The 21,821-nt window shown below is 41.7% G+C and overlaps 1 protein-coding gene across 13 annotated transcripts in view; it reads left to right on the top strand.

The window, feature by feature from the left end:
- Nucleotides 1–21,821, top strand: part of NR2C2 (nuclear receptor subfamily 2 group C member 2) — an 88,238-nt gene that overhangs the window by 52,957 nt on the left and 13,460 nt on the right. For all 13 annotated transcript variants that reach the window (XR_004971527.1, XR_004971526.1, XR_004971525.1 and 10 more), the window contains 9 exons: nt 6,978–7,178; nt 9,325–9,427; nt 12,291–12,470; nt 13,668–13,815; nt 14,581–14,674; nt 17,024–17,157; nt 18,065–18,242; nt 19,314–19,435; nt 20,175–20,314. Coding sequence is in view for 8 of the 13 variants with exons in the window: in XM_036332289.1 (XP_036188182.1) it covers nt 6,978–7,178; nt 9,325–9,427; nt 12,291–12,470; nt 13,668–13,815; nt 14,581–14,674; nt 17,024–17,157; nt 18,065–18,242; nt 19,314–19,435; nt 20,175–20,314 (1,300 nt within the window). In the remaining 5 variants the exon portion in view is untranslated. The remainder of the gene's footprint in view (nt 1–6,977; nt 7,179–9,324; nt 9,428–12,290; nt 12,471–13,667; nt 13,816–14,580; nt 14,675–17,023; nt 17,158–18,064; nt 18,243–19,313; nt 19,436–20,174; nt 20,315–21,821) is intronic.

Raw genomic sequence — 21,821 nt, 5'->3', positions numbered from 1 at the left:
TTGAATGGGTAATAGATGCATGCCATAACAAAAACACCAAACAGAGTAAGAGTAAAAGATGAGTCTTCTTTCCTCCCCTTCCCCAAGTGTCTCCCTAAAGGTAGCCACCGGTAACACATTACTTAACTTATTCTTTCAAACAAGCTCTACATATGAACCTATAAGCACTTGTATAAATACATGCAGCATATTTTTAAACATGTGTCAACATTCTGCCCACACTTTCTGCACCTTACTCTTTTTCCTTAACATCTTTTGGAGATGGTTTCGTGTGATACACATAGAACTTCCTTCTCTTGAATGGCAATTTGATGCCCCATGGATGCTGCAAAGAATAACCTGCTTAATTTAGCACATGTGAAAGTATTTCTGTATGATCAATTTCTCAAAGTAGGATTGCTGAGAAAAAGGGAGTATCCTGTGTCAATTTTTTTTGTTGAGGTATACCATAAGTCCTCACTTAACATTGTCAATAGGTTCTTAAACTTTTAAGTGAAACAATGTGTAACAAAACCAATTTATCACAGGCTAATTGATATAAACAAATTCCTACAGCATCTCATCAACACTATAAGGAAACAACATTGAGTGTTGTTCAGGGGACACTGTGATTGACATATAACATACTAGTTTTCAGGTGTGCAACATAATGATTTGATATTTGTATGTATTGGGAAATGATCACAATAATAAATCTAGTTACCGTTCATCATCATACATAGTTACATTTTTTTCTTGCAACAAGAACTTTTAGGATGTACTCTCAGCAACTTTCAAATATACAATACAGTATTATTAACAAGTCACCATGCTGTAGATTACATTTCTGTGACTTACTTATTTTATAACTGCAAATTTATAATACCTTTTGGCCACCTTCACCCATTTTGCTCACCCCCCATTCCTGCTTCTGGCAGTCACCAATCTGTGTTCTGTACCTGAGTTTGTAGGGGGTTTTTGTTTGTTTTGTATTGTTTCTAAGATTCCACATATAAGTGAGAGTATATGGTAAATGAGTATTTAACAATATTCTTCTAGTTCATGAGCAGGGAATATCTTTGATTTATTTATGTCTTCTTCATTTTCTTTTATTAATGTCTTATAGTTTTTAGTATACAGGTCTTTTACCTCCTTGGTTAAATTTATTCCTAGGTATTTTTTTTTTATGCAACTGTAAATGGGATTGTTTTCTTAATTTCTCTTTCTGATAGAAACACAAAAGATTATTCTAACAGGTTTTTAAAAATATATTTTTATTGAGCCTGATTGGTGTGGCTCAGTAGTTGAGTGTCAACCTGTGAACCAGGAGGTCACCATTCGATTTCTGGTCAGGGCACATGTCTGGGTTGTGGGCTCGATCCTCAGTAGGGGGCATGCAGAAGGCAGTCGATCAATGATTCTCTGTCATCATTGATGTTTCTATCTCACTCTCACTCTCCCTTCCTCTCTGAAATCAATAAAAATATGTTTTAAAAAATTACTTACCACCTAAATTTTGTAAGGGGCTAAATGGAGAAGTTATTTGTTTGATCATTGCCTATGAGCAACACTTAACTATTCATATGAGTTAAAATTTATATTTAGGTAAAAGATTGATTTACCTTTTTGCATAGGTCAAAAATATTTTTAAACAGATTTCTCTTTTTAATTTAATCATGTTTGCTATCGTCCTTTGTTATGCTCTAATATGTCCTGACCTATAACGATCTGACAAATTTTATATATATTTATATACTTATGTACACATGTATGTGTATGGTAGGTATGCATGCATGGATGTGTCTGTGTATGTATATATAAATTGTATAAGGTAAATATTAAATAGTATAAGAAAACTTGAAGACCTGGTTTTAGGAGGGAAAACCCCCTTGAGTGGCTCAAACTCCCAGCAGGGTCAGCCCATATCCTTTTCTGGGCTCCTTGGGTTGCTCTTCATTGTCCTTGGGCCTAAGATCAGTTCTAAGAGTTCCTTCCTCTTAAGGCTTTCTGTATGCCAGAACATTTCATGTTACTTGGAACATTTTCCCTAAACCTTTATCTGGCTCCCTTCTTCTCAGCCTTGAATCTTATGTTAAATGCCACTTCCTCACAGAGGCCTTCCCTGACCTCTCTTTCTAAAGTTAAGTGCCTGTGTTATTCTCTCTTACCCCAGCCTGATCTTTTCCCTCATAATATGTAGCATAAACTGAAGTTATTAACGAGTTGATCCGTTTACTTATTTGTTTTGCCAGTCTTTTCCACTTAAAAGCATCATGAGAGCAGTAGCCATTTCCATAATGCCTGTAATCTAGCAAAGCACCTGGCACAGATTAGAACCTTTAAGTAGTTGAGAAATTAATGAAAGAGTGAGGGAGCCATAGAAAATCTTGATTTTTCCCACTGGGAGAGAGAGACTTGATGAGCTGAAAGGCTAAGACAAGACAAGTGAGGAGAGAAGTATGTGAGAGCTCAGAGGGAGGAAATACTTTTATCAAGATCCTGTTATGTTCTGGGCAGTGTACCAAGTACTTCCACAAACATCATATTATTTCACTTTTCTAGTAATCCTTTTTCATAGATATGTAAACAGAGGCTCAGAAGGCTCATATAAATGCTTCACATTGATACAATTAGAAAGCAGTACAGCAAGCATTTCATCTATGGCTCTAGCTGCAAAGCCCTATCTCAGAATCACAAACTCAGGTGTTTACAGGACCAGGTTGCCAAAGTGTAGGGATTGAGATGAGCCCTTAAAAGAGCTTGTGCCCCTGGCTCTAAAGATCTAAATAGGCAGTTACATCCAGCCAGCCTATGCCATGGAGGAATTGGGCCCGGATGGCCAGAGCTTCCAGTTTGTCAGGAGAACTATAGATCTGATTTTTCTGGGAAATATTCTATTTTTAGACGTTGGTAACCAGTTTTTTAAATTTTTAAACTTTGGGAAGCCAAACAAAAGTTATCCAGTGGCTGGTTTTTGCCTTCAGGTGGTCCATTTGCAGGCTCTTCTTTACAACAGAAGTGATGAGCCCACCCTGGCTAGAACAGAGTGTGGAAAATAGCACTGTGTCACTTCACATTAAGGTCCTTTGGGAGCAGAACTAGACAGGACCTTGGGCTAGTAAAATATAGTCAGCTCTGCTATCATATGACATAATGCATTTCTAAAATTCCCTACACTATTCATAATTGTGCAATGGAAACCACAGGGCTTATGGGAATCTCTGTCTCTGTCATCACATGGCCTTCTTATAAGGACATCAATCATTGGATTTAGGGCCCATTCTAATTCCACTGTGACCTCATACTAACTTGATTACATCTGCAAAGGCCCCGTTTTCAAATAGAGTTACATTCACAGGTCCAGGGGGTCAGAACTTTTGGGGGGACATGATTCAACCCACAATACCTCTCCTCTCCTTCATTCCTCCAAAGGAATGTCTAAATGTTAATGAGTTTTGATGCATCTTTTTTTTTTTTAATATATTTTATTGATTTTTTTACAGAGAGGAAGGAAGAGGGATAGAGAGTTAGAATCATCGATGAGAGAGAAACACTGATCAGCTGCCTCCTGCACACTCCCCACTGGGGATGTGCCTGCAACCAAGGTACATACATGCCCTTGACCAGAATCGAACCTGGGACCCTTGAGTCCACAGGCCGACGCTCTAGCCACTGAGCCAAACCGGTTAGGGCTGGATGCATCTTCTTAATTTGGTATTTCCTTGGTCTCATTAAACAGGAGTCCACCTGCTCATGTATGTTAGCGATGTCTTGGTTTGCTTAATGGTCATCACCTTAGGGTTCCAATGGGATATTTAGGGATTATGTTTTTCTGCTTACATTTCTAGCTTTTTCATCTCTCTGAATGGAAAATGTAAATGTCTTCGGAAGGAAGAATAAACAAAAATATTTTTAAATGTTTGTAAATAATTTATTGAACTCATGCCGTTTTCTTTTGAAACAGCCAGCATTGTCTGATTTTCCATATCAAATAGTTAACAAAGCTCTTGTATTAGACTCTGTGAATTTCCTGTCTAACCATGGAATTCCATGTCACAAGTAACAACATCTATCAAGATATGGCACAGCCGAAACCGGTTTGGCTCAGTGGATAGAGCGTTGGCCTGCGGACTGAAAGGTCCCAGGTTCGATTCCGGTCAAGGGCATGTACCTTGGTTGCAGGCATATCCCCACTGGGTGGTGTGCAGGAGGCAGCTGATCGGTGTTTCTCTCTCATCGATGTTTCTAACTCTCTATCTCTCTCCCTTCCTCTCTGTAAAAAATCAATAAAATATATTAAAAAAAAAAAAAAGATATGGCATAGCTTCCAGACCTGCCCATGTATATGCTATAGGGAACTGAGTTGCAGCCAGATATGCAGCACATCTCCCCTTGCCCAAGGCCCCGACACAACAACCCCAAGACTCCTGTTTGAAGTGAGAGACTGTTGGTGTCCTCAGGGAGAAGGTGGACAGTGCTCTCAGCTGGGCACTTATCCTGGGAGAGAGCAGGGCAAGGGTCTAGAACAGCTTTAAAGAACCTGATGAGTGGGAATAAGAGAAGTTACTCTTGTTATAGGAACTACTAGTAGCCCGGTGCATGAAATTTGTGCACATTAAAAGGGAATTAATTGCCCTAACCGGTTTGGCTCAGTGGATAGAGCATCAGCCTGCAGACTCAAGTGTCCCAGGTTCGATGCTGGTCAAGGGCATGTACCTTGGTTGCAGGCACATCCCCAGTGGGGAGTGTGCAGGAGGCAGCTGATCAGTGTTTCTCTCTCATTGATGTTTCTAACTCTCTATCCTTCTCCCTTCCTCTCCGTAAAAAATCAGTATTTTTTTTTAAAGGGAATTAATTAGCAGAGATATTTTAATATTGCTCTTTGCCCTTTCTCTATAATAGAAGTGTGAGAGATGAAAGGAAATTAGTAAAATGTATATGAAAATAATATATAAATTTATTAATATATAAACAGTAATAAAAGGATATAACAACAACAGAGGCATCATATAAAAACGACAAAAACATGATATGAAAACAACAGAAACATGATATAAAAACAACAGTGATGCAAACAGTGACTGATAAAGTGATTAAACTTATTCTAATATCTCCTTGTACACCACATTAAGAGTGAAAACACTTTCAGAGTGCTTGACTAATTTCCCTTGTGATGAAGTACTTAGAACTTTAACTGTAACATCACATGCTCTTCATACTCGAGAGAAAGCAACATATAACTGACCATGTGCAAAAACGGGTTCAGGTAGGAATATGCCTACTTTGTCTAGAGTTTGTCCTTGTGACTTATTAATAGTCATCACAAATGCTGGCATCATGGGAAACCATCGTAGAATCAATTTAAATGGGAGGCCAGTGTCAGATGGGGACAAATTAATTCTTGGCATCAGAATAGCCTCTTCCTCTGCAGATCCTGTTAATACTTCAGCTTCGATAATGTTAGGTCGTAATCTTTTGATAATAAATCTGGTACATTACAAAAACTCCATTTACTATTGAGATTTCTCAATAGCATGATGATTGCACCCACTTTCAATTTTAATTTATGAGACAGCATTCCCGAAGGAGTAATACTATTAAGAAATTTGATGGGAAAATTTTCCTTTTCAGCATCATCTGTGGAATCAATGGAATCATCAGTTAAATATGTGTGAAAATCTCCATCGAGTATATCCAGATTTTCTTCTTTTAATTTTTGAACATGCTCATTTTTTGGACAAAGAATTGCGCGTTTAGATATATTTTTAATATTATCTATAGCAGTGGTTCTCAACCTTGGCTGCACATTAGAATCACCTGGGAATCTTTTTAAAAACCTGATTCCTGGGCCTCATCCTCTGGAAGTTGTTTCTTTGTTATGGGGTGGGACCACAACATTAGTAACAAAGAAACAGAATTAAAACTTTATTGTGGGGAGCCCCTACAGTGTTTTGGACAGGTTCAAGCCTTGGACTGATGAGAGGTCACAGTCCTCTCATTGCCACATGCAAGTCCCAGCTTGGAGGGCAGGGCCCCCCCAGCACAGTTATAGCCAACAGCTATAGCAGTAAGCTTGAACCTATGGTCCGAACACGTGGCCCCACGTGCCTGAGTGATGTAGGCTTGATAGAGTTCAGATGCATGTTGTTGAGTAGGATTGAAACCCAGGAGAATGTTGTAAACATCTTGGTCACGCCCTTACTTTGCCTCATAGCATCTGCTATAAAATAAAGGCATGGCTGTGGGCATGGTCGCTGTCTCTCAGAGAAACAGTGTCCAACCGAGACCTGGCTTTCATTCTCTTGTCTGTCTTTTCTAAGCCTTTCAGCCACCCCCACTCAGGTTCACCCCTGGCCGTGCTGGCGCAGCACACAAAGATATGCCTCCAAGCTCCCAGGGCAGGTTCCTGCCTCAAACCCCACCCTTACAGGAAACAGCTTGGGGGAGGGCACAGCCATTGCCAAGACAGCCCCTTATTATGATTACCACAATAAGTTTAGTTAACATCCATCATCACATATAGATACAGAAAAAAAGAAAAAGAAAAAATGTATTTTTTTCTTGCAATGAGAACTCTTAGGATATATTCTCTTAATATCTTTCAAATACACCATATAGCAAAGTTAACTGTAGTCATTATGTTGTGCATTAAATTCCCAGGACTTACTTCTCTTATAACTGGAAACTTAAGCCTTTTGACCATCTTCACCTAATTACCCTTCTCCTCACCCCTAAAGGGCATTTTCATTCTAAAATAGTGGGAATGATACCATCCTGGAATAAAGTTTTATGAAAAACTTTAGCTTTATGAAAATTGTATTCTGAAAAGTTCACTGTTGTGTTTTATTTTTCTCACTTCACCATGCACTGGTGAAACTGCATCTTTGACCAGCATTGACTCCAGGACAGCGTTGGGCAGTCACTACTTTGAGCACCACGTGCAGGTGCTCAAGTCGCACAATGCTCCGTGAGAGCAACCTCCATGTTGTGTCTTGTAGATTGTGACAGACCAGCAGACAGGACAGAAGATCCAGATAGTCACCGCAGTGGACACCTCTGGATCCCCCAAGCAGCAGTTCATCTTGACCAGCCCAGATGGAGCTGGAACTGGGAAGGTGATCCTGGCTTCCCCAGAGACATCCAGTGCCAAGCAGCTCATATTCACCACCTCAGACAACCTCGTCCCTGGCAGGATACAGGTAAGGCCTGTTGACAGAGCATTCATTTACGCATTTCTGCTACTGGACTTGTTCCTGACTGTAACCTCTGCTCTGCCTTGGAGGCCAAATCTGTTTCTAAAAGATGCTTTGGGGACTGGCAAACATGGCAAGTTGCTGCTTTGGCTAAAGTAAAACGTCAGCAAATGAATGGCAAGCCCAGCAGGCAGCCAACTACAGTGCTCAGATGGGATGGAAGTTAAGCCAGGAAAAATCAGTGGCACACAGGAGACTGTCATGAGTGAGCTGGCACTGAGGCCACTTAGTTAACAAAGGCCACACGGTGGCAGCCCTTGGCCCAGGATATTTTAGGGATACCACTTTGGGCTGACCACAGTCAGACAAGGACAACTTGTTCTAATTCTTACCTCATCCTTGTCCAGATGGTCAGGCATGGTCCAGCTCTTCATTGTATCCTGATTTATTCCTGTGAACCTCTGGGACCCTCAGTTCTCATCTCCACCTCTGCCCTGCTTCTCCCTACTCTGGCAAGGTGGGATGGGGTCAGGGGAAGATACAGAAAGGAGAAGAGCAAGGGCTTGAAGGAAAGCAGGGTTGTTGGGAAGCACTGAATTTCCAAGCATAGCAATTAAAGGAACAGACACTTGAGGGCAGTGTCCCATGGTGGATAAGCATGGAGTATGTTTTGTCAGGGTTAAATAGGAATTCCATGTTTTTGTTTGTTTTTAAATTTTTAAAAATTTGTGGTAAAATAGAACAAAACTTACCATCTTAATTATTTTCAAATGTACAGTTCAGTGGCATTAACTACGTTCACATTGTTGTGCAACTACTACCACCATCCAACCATCCATCCACAGAACTCTTTCATCTTCCCAAACTGAAACTGTGCCCATTACCACTGACTTCCCATTCCACCTTTCCCACCCCCAACCTCTGGCAACCACCATTCTATTTTCTGACTCTATGAATTTGACTACTCTAGGGACCTCATGTAAGTGGAATCCTGTAATATTTGTCCTTTTGTGAATGTCTTATTTTACCTAGCATGTTTTCAAGATTTGTCCATGTCATAGTAGGTGTCAGAGTTTCTTTCCTTTTTAAGGCTGAATAATATTCCATTATATGTATATATCAAACTTTATTTATCCAATCATCTGTTGATGGATACTTGGGTTGCTTTTACCTTTTGGCTATTGCAAATAATGCTGCTAAGAATTTGTGTGTTTTGGGGATAGACTTTCTACTATGGAGAAAATTAAGGAAGGAAAGGATTTTTTTTCTTCTGATAAAGCTGGGTTTAGAATACCAATTTGTTCAACTTTCAGAATTGTGCTTTTGAGAAACTCATAGTACAGTTAGTAAATACTGCCGCAAACTTGCTTTCCCACAGTACATTCTGATAATCTGAAATCAGAATTCCTCACTGCTAATTTAGACTACTCCTTGTTTGTGAAAGGATGGCTATTGGTTTTGCTGCATGTTTTACAAGAGGTCATTCTATATAATGATTTCTGTATATATTTCCACCATACATATATCATGGTACATTATTTGGTACATTATTTAATAACAGCTATTTTTCACTTTCTCATATTGGTATCAGTTTCAATATTCTTCAAGACTAGTAGCACTATTTGTCACCTAGAAAGTTACCTACAAATAAAGGAGAAATAGCAGGTTTTGGAGGTCACCTATTCTAGTTATTTTACTCCCAGATGCCTCAATAGGAGACCTGCTTATAACTAATAAAGCTTGATTATTTCTCTGCCAAATGTACATCTCTGCATATTTTCAAGCTATTTGGTGGGAATAGAGGCAGCCAAAAACACCTTCAATGTCTTTATGTTGAGGCTTCTATATGTGATTCCCCACATGGCCCCGTCTGGTAATTGTGGTAGCCAGATAGGAGAGTAGATCGGTAAAAACCAATGCTTGACCCTGTCGAACCCCCCAAACCCCTACCTCCTGATGAAGAGGTGCAGTTCAGATGAGCAGCAGGGCCATTCTGGGTGTCAGATTAAGTTGTCAGGTGGAATTTTCCCAGTTCTGGCCAAATCAGCTCTCCTGCATAGAAACTCAAGATTAGGAATTTATAGTTAAGCATTACTTTGCTTAGCAGTCTAATTTTTAATCTCCACCCTGCTTGTTTCCTGATTCTTCTTAGATCGTCACAGACTCTGCGTCTGTGGAGCGTTTGCTTGGGAAGGCTGAGGTCCAGCGGCCCCAGGTGGTAGAGTACTGTGTGGTCTGTGGGGACAAAGCCTCTGGTAAGTAACCCTACGTCATGCTAGGTGCACATCATGGCCCAGATTGGGGATGAGGGGTAATGGAGAGAGAACATTTTCTATAGAGTTGTAGGTTCAAGCCATGAACTCCACTTTTCTTACTGGGTAATATATGTAAGCAAATCAGTTTGTCAAATTATTAGGATCAAAAAAGTCAGGAAACTATTTCTGTGATTTGTAAATCATGGTTGAGCATTGAATATGTATGTGCTACTAAGAAAGTAATCACTTCTTTAATCTAGTCAGTATTTGCAGAGTGCTTTGCTGTTTCACAAAATGTGTTATTTAGTCCCCCTTCATCCTATAAACTATCTCTGTCATCCATTCACTGTAACCCAGTATGATAAACTGCTAAAATGCAGGAGAAGGGAGCATGTGATCCTGGCTGGAGTCCCAGGGTCAGGAAAAGCCCCTAGAGGCAGTCACATCTGTGAACCTTGGAGGTTGAGTGTGCCTACATGAGGTAAAACAGAAGGGCATTCCAGCCAGGGCTCAGTTTGATGCCCACACCCACAGTGTCTTTGGGGAAGAGCTCCTGGGCGTATGGGTACCAGGAAAATGGAGAAGATGTCTAGCCCAAAAGTTTAGACTTTGGTCTGCTAACACTGAAGGCTGTAGAAGATAAGTGAGGCAGGCAGGGAGGAATAGAGGAATCCTATGTAATAAAAGGGTTATATGCAAATCAACAGAAAGGTGGAATGACCTGTCACTACGCTGACCACCAGGGGGGCAGACGCTCAACATAGGAGCTGCCCCCTGGTGGTCAGTGCGCTCCCACGGCGGGGGGGGGGGGGGGGGGGTGGGGGGGATGTGGAAGCCCACTTAGCCTTAAGCCAGGCTCATGACTGGCGAGTGCAGCAGCGGTGGCAGGAGCCTCTCCCTCCTCGCGGCAGCCCTAGGGATGTCCAACTGAGGGTTCCCGAACTGCTAAAGGGTGCAGGCGGGACTGAGGGACACCACACCACCCCCACCCCCAGTGCACGAATGCCGTGCACCAGGCCTCTAGTATTTAATAAAGGTCCAGTTCCAGTGCTGCTAGGGGCTCAGGTCTGAGTTTTGTGGTAACTGCTTAGTTCCACTTTATTCTGTGGTCACAAAATTTAGAGGAACTTGAGAAACTTTGTGGTTCTGGTTTCTTATTTGTTTGGTTTTTTGTTTTGGTTTGTTCTTTTGTTTGTTTGTTTTAAAAAGGAGTCTGGACCAAGCCTCTTAGGAAGACAGCTCTAGGCAAGAATCTGTAGAAGCTCCAGTTTCCCTTGCAGCTTGTGACACGATTTGCCCTATCAGGGGTGTCCTGGCTCTGCTCCTACCCCTTATCCTGGTAAATCCAGCCCATTTCACCCCTTTGAAGCTTTCACCTGTGTTGCCTCTGTCCTCATCCCCCTTTTATAAAACAGACCTCACTGAGCATTTGTTACATTCTCTTATAATTGGTTTTTACAGGCCTGTCTTGCCCACCAGAATGTGCTCTTTTTGTCAGACCCCTCCATCACTGTATCCCTACCCACTGCAAACTTTTGAACAAATGAATGAAGCATGAACATAAGGAAAAGGGCATGGAATCTTTTGGGCTTCCCCATTTGTCACTCTCTTTCTGGGCTTAAAGAAACAGCCTAGTCACAGGCTCATACTGCCATTGTCTCCAGATATTGGAGATCACTCTAAGAGTTAGAAAGCCTAAGGAAATACCCTGCAAAAAAGGAAAAATGATGCCTACGTGGTAGGTAACAGTTTTAGCACAACTGTTCTTAAAGGCACAAAATGGAGACCCTCCAAGTATACTGTTGGGGAATGGCTCCAAGTGCTAGAGCTTAGGACAATAGGATGCTCTGTAGCTGCTATAAATGATGATCCCATGAAACGTGTCCTCCCAGCAGTAGCTAAGACATTAGGTTACATAAGACTGAACTATGTGGTGATGGAAGGAGACTTATTGTGGTGAACACACAATATATTATGTAGGTGATGTATTAGAGAATTGTATACCTGAAACCGATACGATTTTATAAACCAGTGTCACCCCAATAAATTCAATTTAAAAAAAATAAAACAACTATGGTCAGTCCCAGGTGGGAACAAATGAGTTACAATGCCTGTGGAAGCACTTTGTGAACTAAGAAGGGTAAACTGAGGTGGGGGCTCTTTTTAGTGTCATTGGTAAGTAAGGGTTAGAGACATCACAGTAACCAAGATTAGAAAAAACTGTGTAATAAGTGTATTTCTAGGACTAAGTTTCCAAAAGCATCTGACTAGTTAACCCAAGTGAACTACATGGCAACCTTCCTTCACCTTGAATCTGCTCAGTCACAGTCCTCATAATTCCTCTCATCATTCCACTTCCTCCAGGGGAGGTCTAGGGCCCAGGACATGGTTAACACAGGGGGAATAAATACAGGAGTGAGACCCTGTGTGCTAAAATATCACATGCATGTGTTTGCTACCTGCCACTCTTGGCAGGACAGGGGAGCTGAGTAGCTTTGCAAGCTTACATCTGCAGAGCCAAGACCAGGGTATGTGCAGAGGACAGTACAGTTCAGCCATCCCCCGAGCTCCTACTGTATGGTAGGTCCTTCATGTACTAAGAGCATTAAGGACATGCCATTTACCAGGTGTCACATCATCTGTCTGAGCTTAAATTTTTTCATCATGACCTTCTAGGGCTTCTGTAAAGATTATAGAGAAATCACGTGAAAGACTCGCTAACTTCTAATTACTAATGCTTAATGCTAAGACCTGGGCATCTGACTGCACACCAGTCACTTTGGTAGACATACATTAAAAATAGGGCCTGTGACGGGTCACCTCTTTTCTTGGTAAAACTGCTTCATACACTCTATCCTCTCAGGCCGTCACTATGGGGCTGTCAGTTGTGAAGGCTGCAAAGGTTTCTTCAAAAGGAGCGTAAGGAAAAATTTGACCTACAGCTGCCGGAGCAACCAAGACTGCATCATCAATAAGCACCACCGGAACCGCTGTCAGTTTTGCCGGCTGAAAAAATGCTTAGAGATGGGCATGAAAATGGAATGTGAGTAACAGTATTAAAGAAACCACGTGAGTTAACAAGGAGGGAGAAAGTAAGCATTAGTCTGTTAACTAAGGTTTCTGTGTCTGGCTTTAAAATACTAAGAAGAAAAAATCCACTCACGCTTCATTTTGGTTTACCTTCGGGCTCAACGTGGTGTGTTTCAGTACTGACACTGCTGGGATTGGTCAGTTCCCGTGTATGTGGAAACCTACTCCCAGTAAATCAGGAGGCAGCAATGTGGAGTGGGGTAAACACAGGCTTTGTAGTAAAGCTGATACCAGATCAAACTCTAGCTCTGCCCCTTAGGAACTGTGAGGCCTGGGGAAGACATGTAGGTTCTCTAAGCCAAAGGGGCCTCCTCTTTGAAATAGAACCCTTTACCTTACATATTGGATTTGGAGTTTAGTCTTTCTTTTAATAAAAAGGTCATTATTTTTCAGTTGTTTCTGGCATGTATACCTATTCTTATACCAGATTACTGAAGGGAGAAGTTGCTAGGGTGATAGAAAATTGACAACACACACTTTGCAGAAGTCATGCATACTGGAGGTGGACATAGAGTTGTTCCTCTACAATGTGTATCATTGGACAAGCTCTCTGTTGAAGACCCACTTGAAGACGAGTGTTTCTCACCCTGGAGAGAGTCCCTTTTGTTAGCCAGTAAAAAGTGAAAACCCAACCCTAGCCCATTTGGCTTAGTGGATCAAGCGTTGGCCTGTAGACCGAAAGGTCCCGGGTTCGATTCCGGTCAAGGACACCTACCTCAGTTGCAGGTTCCTCCCCGGCCCAGGCCCTGGTTGGGGCTTGTGCAGGAGACAACTAATCAATGTATTTCTTTCACATCGATATTTCTCTCTCTCTTTCCCTCTGTCTTCCACTCTCTCTAAAAAGCAATGGAAAAATATTCTGGGGTGAGGATTAAAAAAAAAAAAAAAGACGTGAAAACCCAGAGGGCTCAGGATGGACCCTCACAAGGCCATGTAGATGCTATGCTGCAGTTTCTTGTAGGCAGTGCCCACCATCTTGAGCTCTTTTCTTGCCTTTAGATTTGGCATGGCATTGCTTGGCTTTGAACCTTTAAAGCTCCTTTGGCTAAAAAGTCCACTATGAAAATTGAGCTTGACTTTCTAAGTAAGACTATGGTTTTTATTGATTCAAATCTTTCCTCTAAATATGAATTATTTATTGTGATTTAAGCTGTACAGAGTGAACGGAAGCCCTTTGATGTACAGCGGGAGAAACCAAGCAATTGTGCTGCTTCAACTGAGAAAATCTATATCCGGAAAGACCTGAGAAGTCCTCTGATTGCCACTCCCACATTTGTAGCAGATAAAGATGGAGCGAGGTTAGTCTCTGTTTTGACAAAGGGTAAAACTACCATCAGCCTTTGTTGCTGATCAGAGGAGGCACTGGTGTTTTTTGGAAAGGGGCCTTATATGTCTCCCCACCTGCCTGGAAAGCCATCAACTTTGTCTTGCCTCATTCCACCCCTTTTGGAGCTGCTTCACTCAAACCTCTGTACAGTCCTGAGGATGGCTGATGGGGTCAGAATTTTTCAAGGGCTCAGATTATGTCTTGCAGTTTGGCATTATTCATACAGGAAAACAGTTGTGGAATTCCAGATTGGGATTTTTTTGTAGTATAGACAAAAGGCCTAAGTCCCAGGTGTGGGCCCAGATAAGTGCCACAAGTTAATTTATATGTTCTTTTTAATGTAACCTATTGAACTTCATTTAAAAGGAACAGAGAGCAGGAAAACAAGAAATCCAAGGGTATCACAGAAAGAACTAGAATTGAGAATGCTTTAGTGATATTCTGAAGATCAAGTTAACATTATTTGGCAGAGCAGCCAAAGTCCCCAGTCAGTACAGAAGCAAGCCCTGGGGATGTGCGTCTGTGTGTCATCCTGTCTCAGGCTATAGACCCAGCTGTGTGCACATCTCATTGCAGAGAAAAGGGGGTTGTTCAGTCACTTAGTGTCTGAGTCTAGTTAGAGCTTTTCTTTTACTCAGACAGCCCTGCAGATGTGGAAGAGACAGGGAAATATAGCATGATCATACTGTGCATTAAATGTTGGAAGCTACTCTGGGTTTCTTTATGTTTTAAATAGACAAACAGGTCTTCTTGATCCAGGGATGCTTGTGAACATCCAGCAACCTTTGATACGTGAGGATGGTACTGTTCTCCTGGCCACAGATTCCAAGGTGATGTTATATGCCTTCTCCTCCATTTTTATGTTGCAGTGCAGACTGCTTTTCTAAATGTGTGCACCATCTTCTTCTTGGCCTTTAGAGACCACATTGAAAGCATGACCTTCTGCTTCTCAGTTTACTTGTGATTTAGCCCCCAGTGATTTGTTTTAGGGATGCTGATGGCTTTCAGAAACTCAGTCAGGGCTGGCTAGTCATAGTCATAACATGGTCTAGAGTTCAATTTGGTGAAAGTTCTAAGGTTCTCTTCTCTATTAACACATTGCGTACCGCATAGAAATCTCTAAGACATACGCCAGAGACCACACGTTTTTGGGCAAACTGCACGTTATTTAAATCATCATAATGCACTTTAGGTGTTTTTATTTACAAAAACAATTAAACAATTAAAGTTCCTAGTACTTTTTAATGTATGGTACTGCGTAAAACATTTTCCTCTATGAAGAGGGACCAAACAAAATTTACATACGTATCTAGATTCGCTCCTTTTTCCATGGGCGTGAAAAATGAGAACACTCGTGAGCGGTCCTTAACAGATGGTGCGCGAAACACGAGAAAACTCCTGAGTGGTACGAAATGTGTTAAGATGTTCACCCCCTGGTACACACATTGACAAGCTACTGGCATGCTGAAGAACCAGCTACTTATCCTAAGGTGGCCTTACAAAAGCCTCTAGATCAAGCATACCAAACTCAAAGACTAACGCGGGCCAAATAAACAAGTTTTAAGTTTATGTGGTTTGCAAAAAAAACAAAAGCTTCAATTTTCATAGAAACATAGGTTTATTTTGATAGACATGCTAAATACAAAGGGCTGAAATAAATGAGTCATCGTTAATGAGTATTTGTTGTGGGCCACATGTGGCCCTCAGGCCTCAAGTTTGACATGCTTGCTCTAAATGATCTGCAGGAGGAAGTTCAGCCAGGATTTTAACAATTCTAAAACTGTTAGGATAAATAAGTCATAGGGAATTTGACTTGTGGAATACAGAGATGTTTGTCAATCCGAGAGAGAGAAACAGAAAGAGAGAGAGAGAGAACTGGCTAATTTATAAAGATAACTAAAGAGGAGGGTTTTATCCAGGCAAGGGAATCCATTGTCTTTCTCATCTTGACCCAGGTAATGAAGTGGCAGCCAGTCAGGGCTGAGGTCCGATTTTTTTCCCTGAAAGGAGTAACTCGGTAACAGAGCACTACTGGCACTGCTACCCTTAGAGTCAGAGCTGGGCCTGCAGACTACCTTCTCATGTGTTCACATGCACATCAATGTGCACACTCTGTACATTAAGGAGCATCCTTTTTGGGGAAAGAAAAGGCAAAAATTAGAGCCATTACTGGCATAGAGAGATGTCCTCTACCTAGTGGTCTTTAGGCTGGGCTGTAAAACTGAAAGGAAGGATCAAATAACCTTAAAACTCCTGACTACCAAGGGATTTCACAGCAACTGTTCTGTTGTGCCTCTTTATTGGTAAATAACGTGCCTTTAAATGGCTATACTACATTCAGTTTATCTATTAATCAGCTGATGAACATTTGGGTTGTTCCTACGTTTTGTCTATTGTGAATAGTGCTGCTTATTAACATTTGTGGACAAGGTTTTTTGTGCATGTTTTTATTTCTCTTATGTACATGTCTAGAAGTGGAATTGCTGGTCATATGGTAACTGTGTTTAAACTTAGAGGAACTGCCAGACTATTTTTCGGTGACTATATCATTTTACGTTCCAACCAGCTGTGGGTGAGGGTTCCAGTTTCTCCACATCCTCCCCAACACTTATCTGTTTTATTATAGCTGTGTTAGTGGGTGTGAAGTAGTAGCTCATTGTGATTTTGATTTACATTTCCAGTGATGTTGAACCTCTTTTCATGTGCTTATGGCTATTTGTATGTCTTCTTCTAAGAAATGCCAACTTAAATCCTTTGCTTATTTTTTAACTGGTTTCTTTTTCTTTTTATTATTGAGTTGCAAGAGTCTGTTAGATATTCTGGCAACTAAACTATTATCAGATGTATGATTTGCAAATACTTGTGTATGTGAGGGAGGGGGTGTATTTTTACTTTCTTGGTAATGTCTATTGAAGCACAAAGGTTTTAATTTTTATGATATTGTTTATCTTTTTGATCTTCCATTTTATCCTGTATAGATTAACTACCACCACAATCAAGATGTAGAACAAATCCATCACCAAAAAGATCTTCCTCATATTCCCCTGTTGTAGTCATACCCCTCTTTGAAGCTGTTTTTAAACCAACATTATGCCTTCATTAGCCTGAGAGTCATTGTGTATGCATATTCATCATGTGTGTGTTCATCTTTTAATGTTACTATTTTTTTTGCTTAATAGGCTGAAACAAGCCAGGGAGCTCTGGGCACACTAGCAAATGTAGTAACCTCCCTTGCCAACCTAAGTGAATCCCTTAACAATGGTGACACTTCGGAAGTGCAACCAGAGGACCAGTCTGCAAGTGAGATTACTCGGTATGAACCCATGAGGGTATAGGCTCCCCTCCTGACATGCACACTCAGTCACTGCATTGTGAGGGTGGGTGGCAGCATTTTTAACACTCACCCTGTATTTAATCAAGGATTGTAAAATTGTCACAGTTCCCGTGAACATCTGTCTCCTTTCACAATCAAAGTTGCTTTTCATTCCAGACAATGAAAAAGGACATTGAGTAACTCAGTGCAAGCAGGGGAAAACTCTTCAGTGGACAAATGTTACTCTTTAGTCATTATTTATTATGCCTGGATATTAATAGCTCATTCCCTTTTCACAGTTCTGTTTTAGCCTTTTTTTTTTTTTTTTTTTTTTTAATGCATTATATTGACTTCAGAGAAGGGAGAGGGAGAGAGAGAGAGAGAAACATTAATGATGAAAGAGAATCATGGATTGGCTGCCCTCTACTGGGGACCGAGCCCCCAATCCCGGCATGTGCCCTGACCAGTAATCAAACTGTAACCTTCTGGTTCATGCGTCACACAAGTGTGCTGGTTCTTATGTTCACTTGTGGTCTGATAGCAAAATTGAGATCTGATCCCGTGGAAAGGAGATAGGGTCTGATTCTACCACTTACTCTATGGGCAGTCTTGGAAAGTTAATTAACATCTCTAAGCCTCAGTTTTCACATCTATAAAATGGAGAGAATTCTACTTTGGAGAATAGTTGTAAAAAATAAAAATTACATGTAAAAGTAATAATACATAGATTACTGCCCGAAGTGATGTATAGGCAATGCATAGAAGCTTTCATTGTTATCCTTTCTCTCAGCAGGTAGAATATAAGTATCTTTCCCCAATGCATTGTTTTTCTAAATTATGTCTCAGCTAGAGTTCATTTTCCCTAAAAGCTGTGGATTTATAATACTTGCTTCAATTTTGCTCACAGGGCATTTGATACCTTAGCTAAAGCACTTAATACCACAGACAGCTCCTCGCCTCCAAGCCTGGCAGATGGGATAGACACCAGTGGAGGAGGGAGTATCCATGTCATCAGCAGAGACCAATCCACACCCATCATTGAGGTTGAAGGCCCTCTCCTTTCAGACACTCACGTCACATTTAAGGTGAGTGTGTTAAGCCTAACCATGTGCCCCCAGTCTACTAGCAGAGGAGCTTTGTCCCAAAGCTGGTCTCAGTTTAAAAATCAAACCTTGGAGTAAGCTCATTTCCATATTGTGGCGTTTGATTGGGATATTATATTCTAGAACTGTATCCCCATTACAAAGCACTTTCACTCATCCTTTGTTCACAGTGGCATTTGGCTCTGAAGGTAACCCTGATAGGCTAGGGCCTATTAGCTGACTGCTCTGCCTCCACCTTCTGATAATGGCCTGGCTCCAGTACAGGCTGAGGCAGGCCCGTTGGTCTGCTCCAACAGCAGGCAGCCAGCCCTCATGCCCACCCATTGGGTCCTGACCATTTACCCTCTAGAATTATAGAAAGTAGATATCTGGTATCCTTGATGGGTACTGTGAGGCCCTCATAGGTCTTCCCTATCCTCTCCTCCACTGGCCTTTCTTCTATAGGACACTCCCAGCTTCCATGAGGCCCTCTTAATCACTAGTTCTCTAGAGTGAGTCTTTCTGTTCCCCAGCATTCTTTACTAGAGAGATCTTGCCAATCACTTAGGAAGGTTAGGTCCATGCTTATAATTGCCCAAAGTACTGAGGACACAGATTACCAGTGAGATTCAAGCTTCAGAGGCAATAGAGCTCCTTGTAGACAGTGGAGCTCCTGGAGCCCAGGCCTGACATTCTGGTGGTGGGATATTCTCCTGCCTCTAGGTTTCTGCTCAGCTCTTACAGTTGTCTTGAGGCCTCCTACCAAGTGTCTTCTAATCCATCAATTTGACCCCTTTTTCCCAATTTGATTTAGACTTTAACCTATGACTCAAAGTGGATTTGCCTTAGAACAAATAATTTATTTGAGGCAAGAGTTGAAAAGTATGTATCAGTATGGGTAAGCTGGGTTGGGGGGTGGTCCCCATCATAGATGGGTCCACGCAGAAGCGTCAGCATCAGAGATGGTGTCTCTGGCTGCCATGATGTTGAAATGCAACAGGGGTTTGTATTGACAAACCAAGCCATCCCCTGTCCCTCTGTTACCTCCTGTGCTCTGTACCTTCTCTTCTCCAGCTCACAATGCCCAGCCCAATGCCAGAGTACCTCAATGTGCACTACATCTGTGAGTCCGCATCCCGCCTGCTTTTCCTCTCCATGCACTGGGCCAGGTCAATCCCAGCTTTTCAGGCACTTGGGTAAGTGGCCTTTTTCTCTCTGTATCTCCAGCAAGGGTCTTCCCCTCTCTAGGAATGGTCTGGAAGATTTCTGAGGGCCCTTCCAGTTTGTTCCTATGACCTGATTTTTTTATTAAATATAGCCAGTGGGCCTGTAGCCGGGGACCATGGATGCTAATGGTGCAGTGTTCCTTAAATCTTTATCAAGCTTCCTCCATGTGCTAAGGACTTAGAACTAGCAGCTAGGGATGGAGTGGAATAGAATCAGGAGTCATCCTAAAATCTGGAGACAAGTAGGGACATGCTGCATATGGGGGCATCTGAGATACGGACATATTGTTTTGCAATGCACCTGCCGTATCATCCTAAGTGTAAATTACCCAAGGCAGGGATGAAAACTGACTTCCTCCCTACTACAGTGTCAGCTCCTCCTTTGCAGGGTTTGCAGGCCCTCAGTTCCTGTGCCTAGATGTAGGGTCTCCTCCAGAGTCTACACTCGGCTCTTAGTCCTTTAATTGCTGCATCCTCTCACGACAGAGGCACTAACTTACGTTCAAAGAATCTTTTTTAAGAGAGTGGATAGTTTATCCACAGAGAGACTTAGTTTAGAGATTCTTATACAGTGGTGTTCTTAGAAAATGATCCTGAATATACCATAGACCTTCAATACACACTTGCTGAATCCACTTGTTTGGGGCATGCTGGGGTTTGGAGAAGTGCCAACTCACACCCGCACCCACCCTCACCTCTGTGTCCCCAGGCAGGACTGCAACACCAGCCTGGTACGGGCCTGCTGGAATGAGCTCTTCACCCTCGGTCTGGCCCAGTGTGCCCAGGTCATGAGTCTGTCCACAATCCTGGCGGCCATTGTCAACCACCTGCAGAACAGCATCCAGGAAGGTAGGGCGGGACGTGGGGGAGTATGTCTCCCATCTAGGCTGGCCCATCACAAATTGGCTAGTCTTAGTATCCCACACCATCCATAGGCTGAGGGAGGTTTAACTTTTAAGTCATAGGAACTTTACTAGTCAGCATATTTAAATTTCTGCGTGATTGCCTGTTTTTCATGTAATGAATATGAAAGGGGGAGGGGAGAAGATAATTGAAAAAAGTTCGCAACTTCCTGCTACATAGACATGTAGTGATATTTTCAGAATAATCACAGCTTATGTTTCATCTTCATTAACAGGTTACCCTTTCGTATGTAATATTTCACATAGCTTCACAACCCTATAAAGTAGAAACTATTATCTGTGTTACATATGGTAAGGTCCCTGGCTTGCCCCAAATGAAACAGCAAATAGAACATTTGAGGCACCAACATAGGTCATGCAGACCTCCTGTTCCAGGACAGTTACCTCACCCAGTTCCTTGTGAATGAACAAATGACTCTCTTCTAAGATCTGTGGCAACCATCTAACATTTGGTGGACAGATCTCAGTGTGTCAGAACTGGGAGACATCTAGTGCAATCTGTCGACATGCTGTGTGTCCTCAACACACTGAAGAGCACAACCAGGGTTCGAGACTAACACTGACAGTCTACACTTGCAGCTGAGTGGGAATTCAACTGTACTTGTAACTAAGCATTCCAGGTGTTTGATATCTAGCAATGTGACTTCACCTAGTCACACCTTTGTTTTTGTAGTTAATCCTTTGAAATAGTTATAAAAAGGGGGTTTTTAAAAAACCCTACAACATTTTATTGAATTTAAGTTAGATCTCTTTACAAATGAGCTTTTAGTTCTTTTTTTTCTTTTTAGCTGAGTATGATGCTGATACCCCTCAGCAAAATGTTGTCATGAGGACTAAGTCAGATAACATATAGAATTGTTTTGACAAGTAAAAAAGTCAACATTTTAGGTTGGTAAATATTTATTAAATGCCTGCAGACACTTAGAAAACCTAACCATTGATAAGAACACACAAATGGGACTTAACCACGGAATAAAAGGAATTACCAATTTATACTATACACCAAACGTGCTGCCTAGGGTTGGGCCAGGGAGAACTGCAGGTCTAGGGGTTCATTATTGAAGCAAAATATATAACAGAGTAGAATTGGGATACCTGTTGTCATTTCACCTTCAACGGAAAATGCAGCTCTTGACCATCTTGAGATAACTGATTTTTAAATTAAAACATGAAGTTAGCCCTAGCTGATTTGGTTCAGTGGATAAGCATCGGCCTGTGCACTGAAGGGTCCCGGGTTCAGTTCCGGTCAAGGGCACATCCCCTGGTTGCGGGCTTGATCCCCAGGAGTGTGCAGGAGGCAGCCAATCAGTGATTCCCTCTCATCGATGTTTCTATCTCTCTCTCCTTCTCCCTTCCTCTCTGAAATCAATAAAATAACATTTTTTTAAAAAAACAAAAACGTGAAGTTATTCTCTTTCCCCTCAAAGAACCTT

Source organism: Myotis myotis, unplaced genomic scaffold (genome assembly GCF_014108235.1).
Source record: "Myotis myotis isolate mMyoMyo1 unplaced genomic scaffold, mMyoMyo1.p scaffold_m19_p_13, whole genome shotgun sequence".
NCBI lineage: Eukaryota > Metazoa > Chordata > Mammalia > Chiroptera > Vespertilionidae > Myotis > Myotis myotis.
This window is presented reverse-complemented; position numbering and strand designations above follow the sequence as displayed.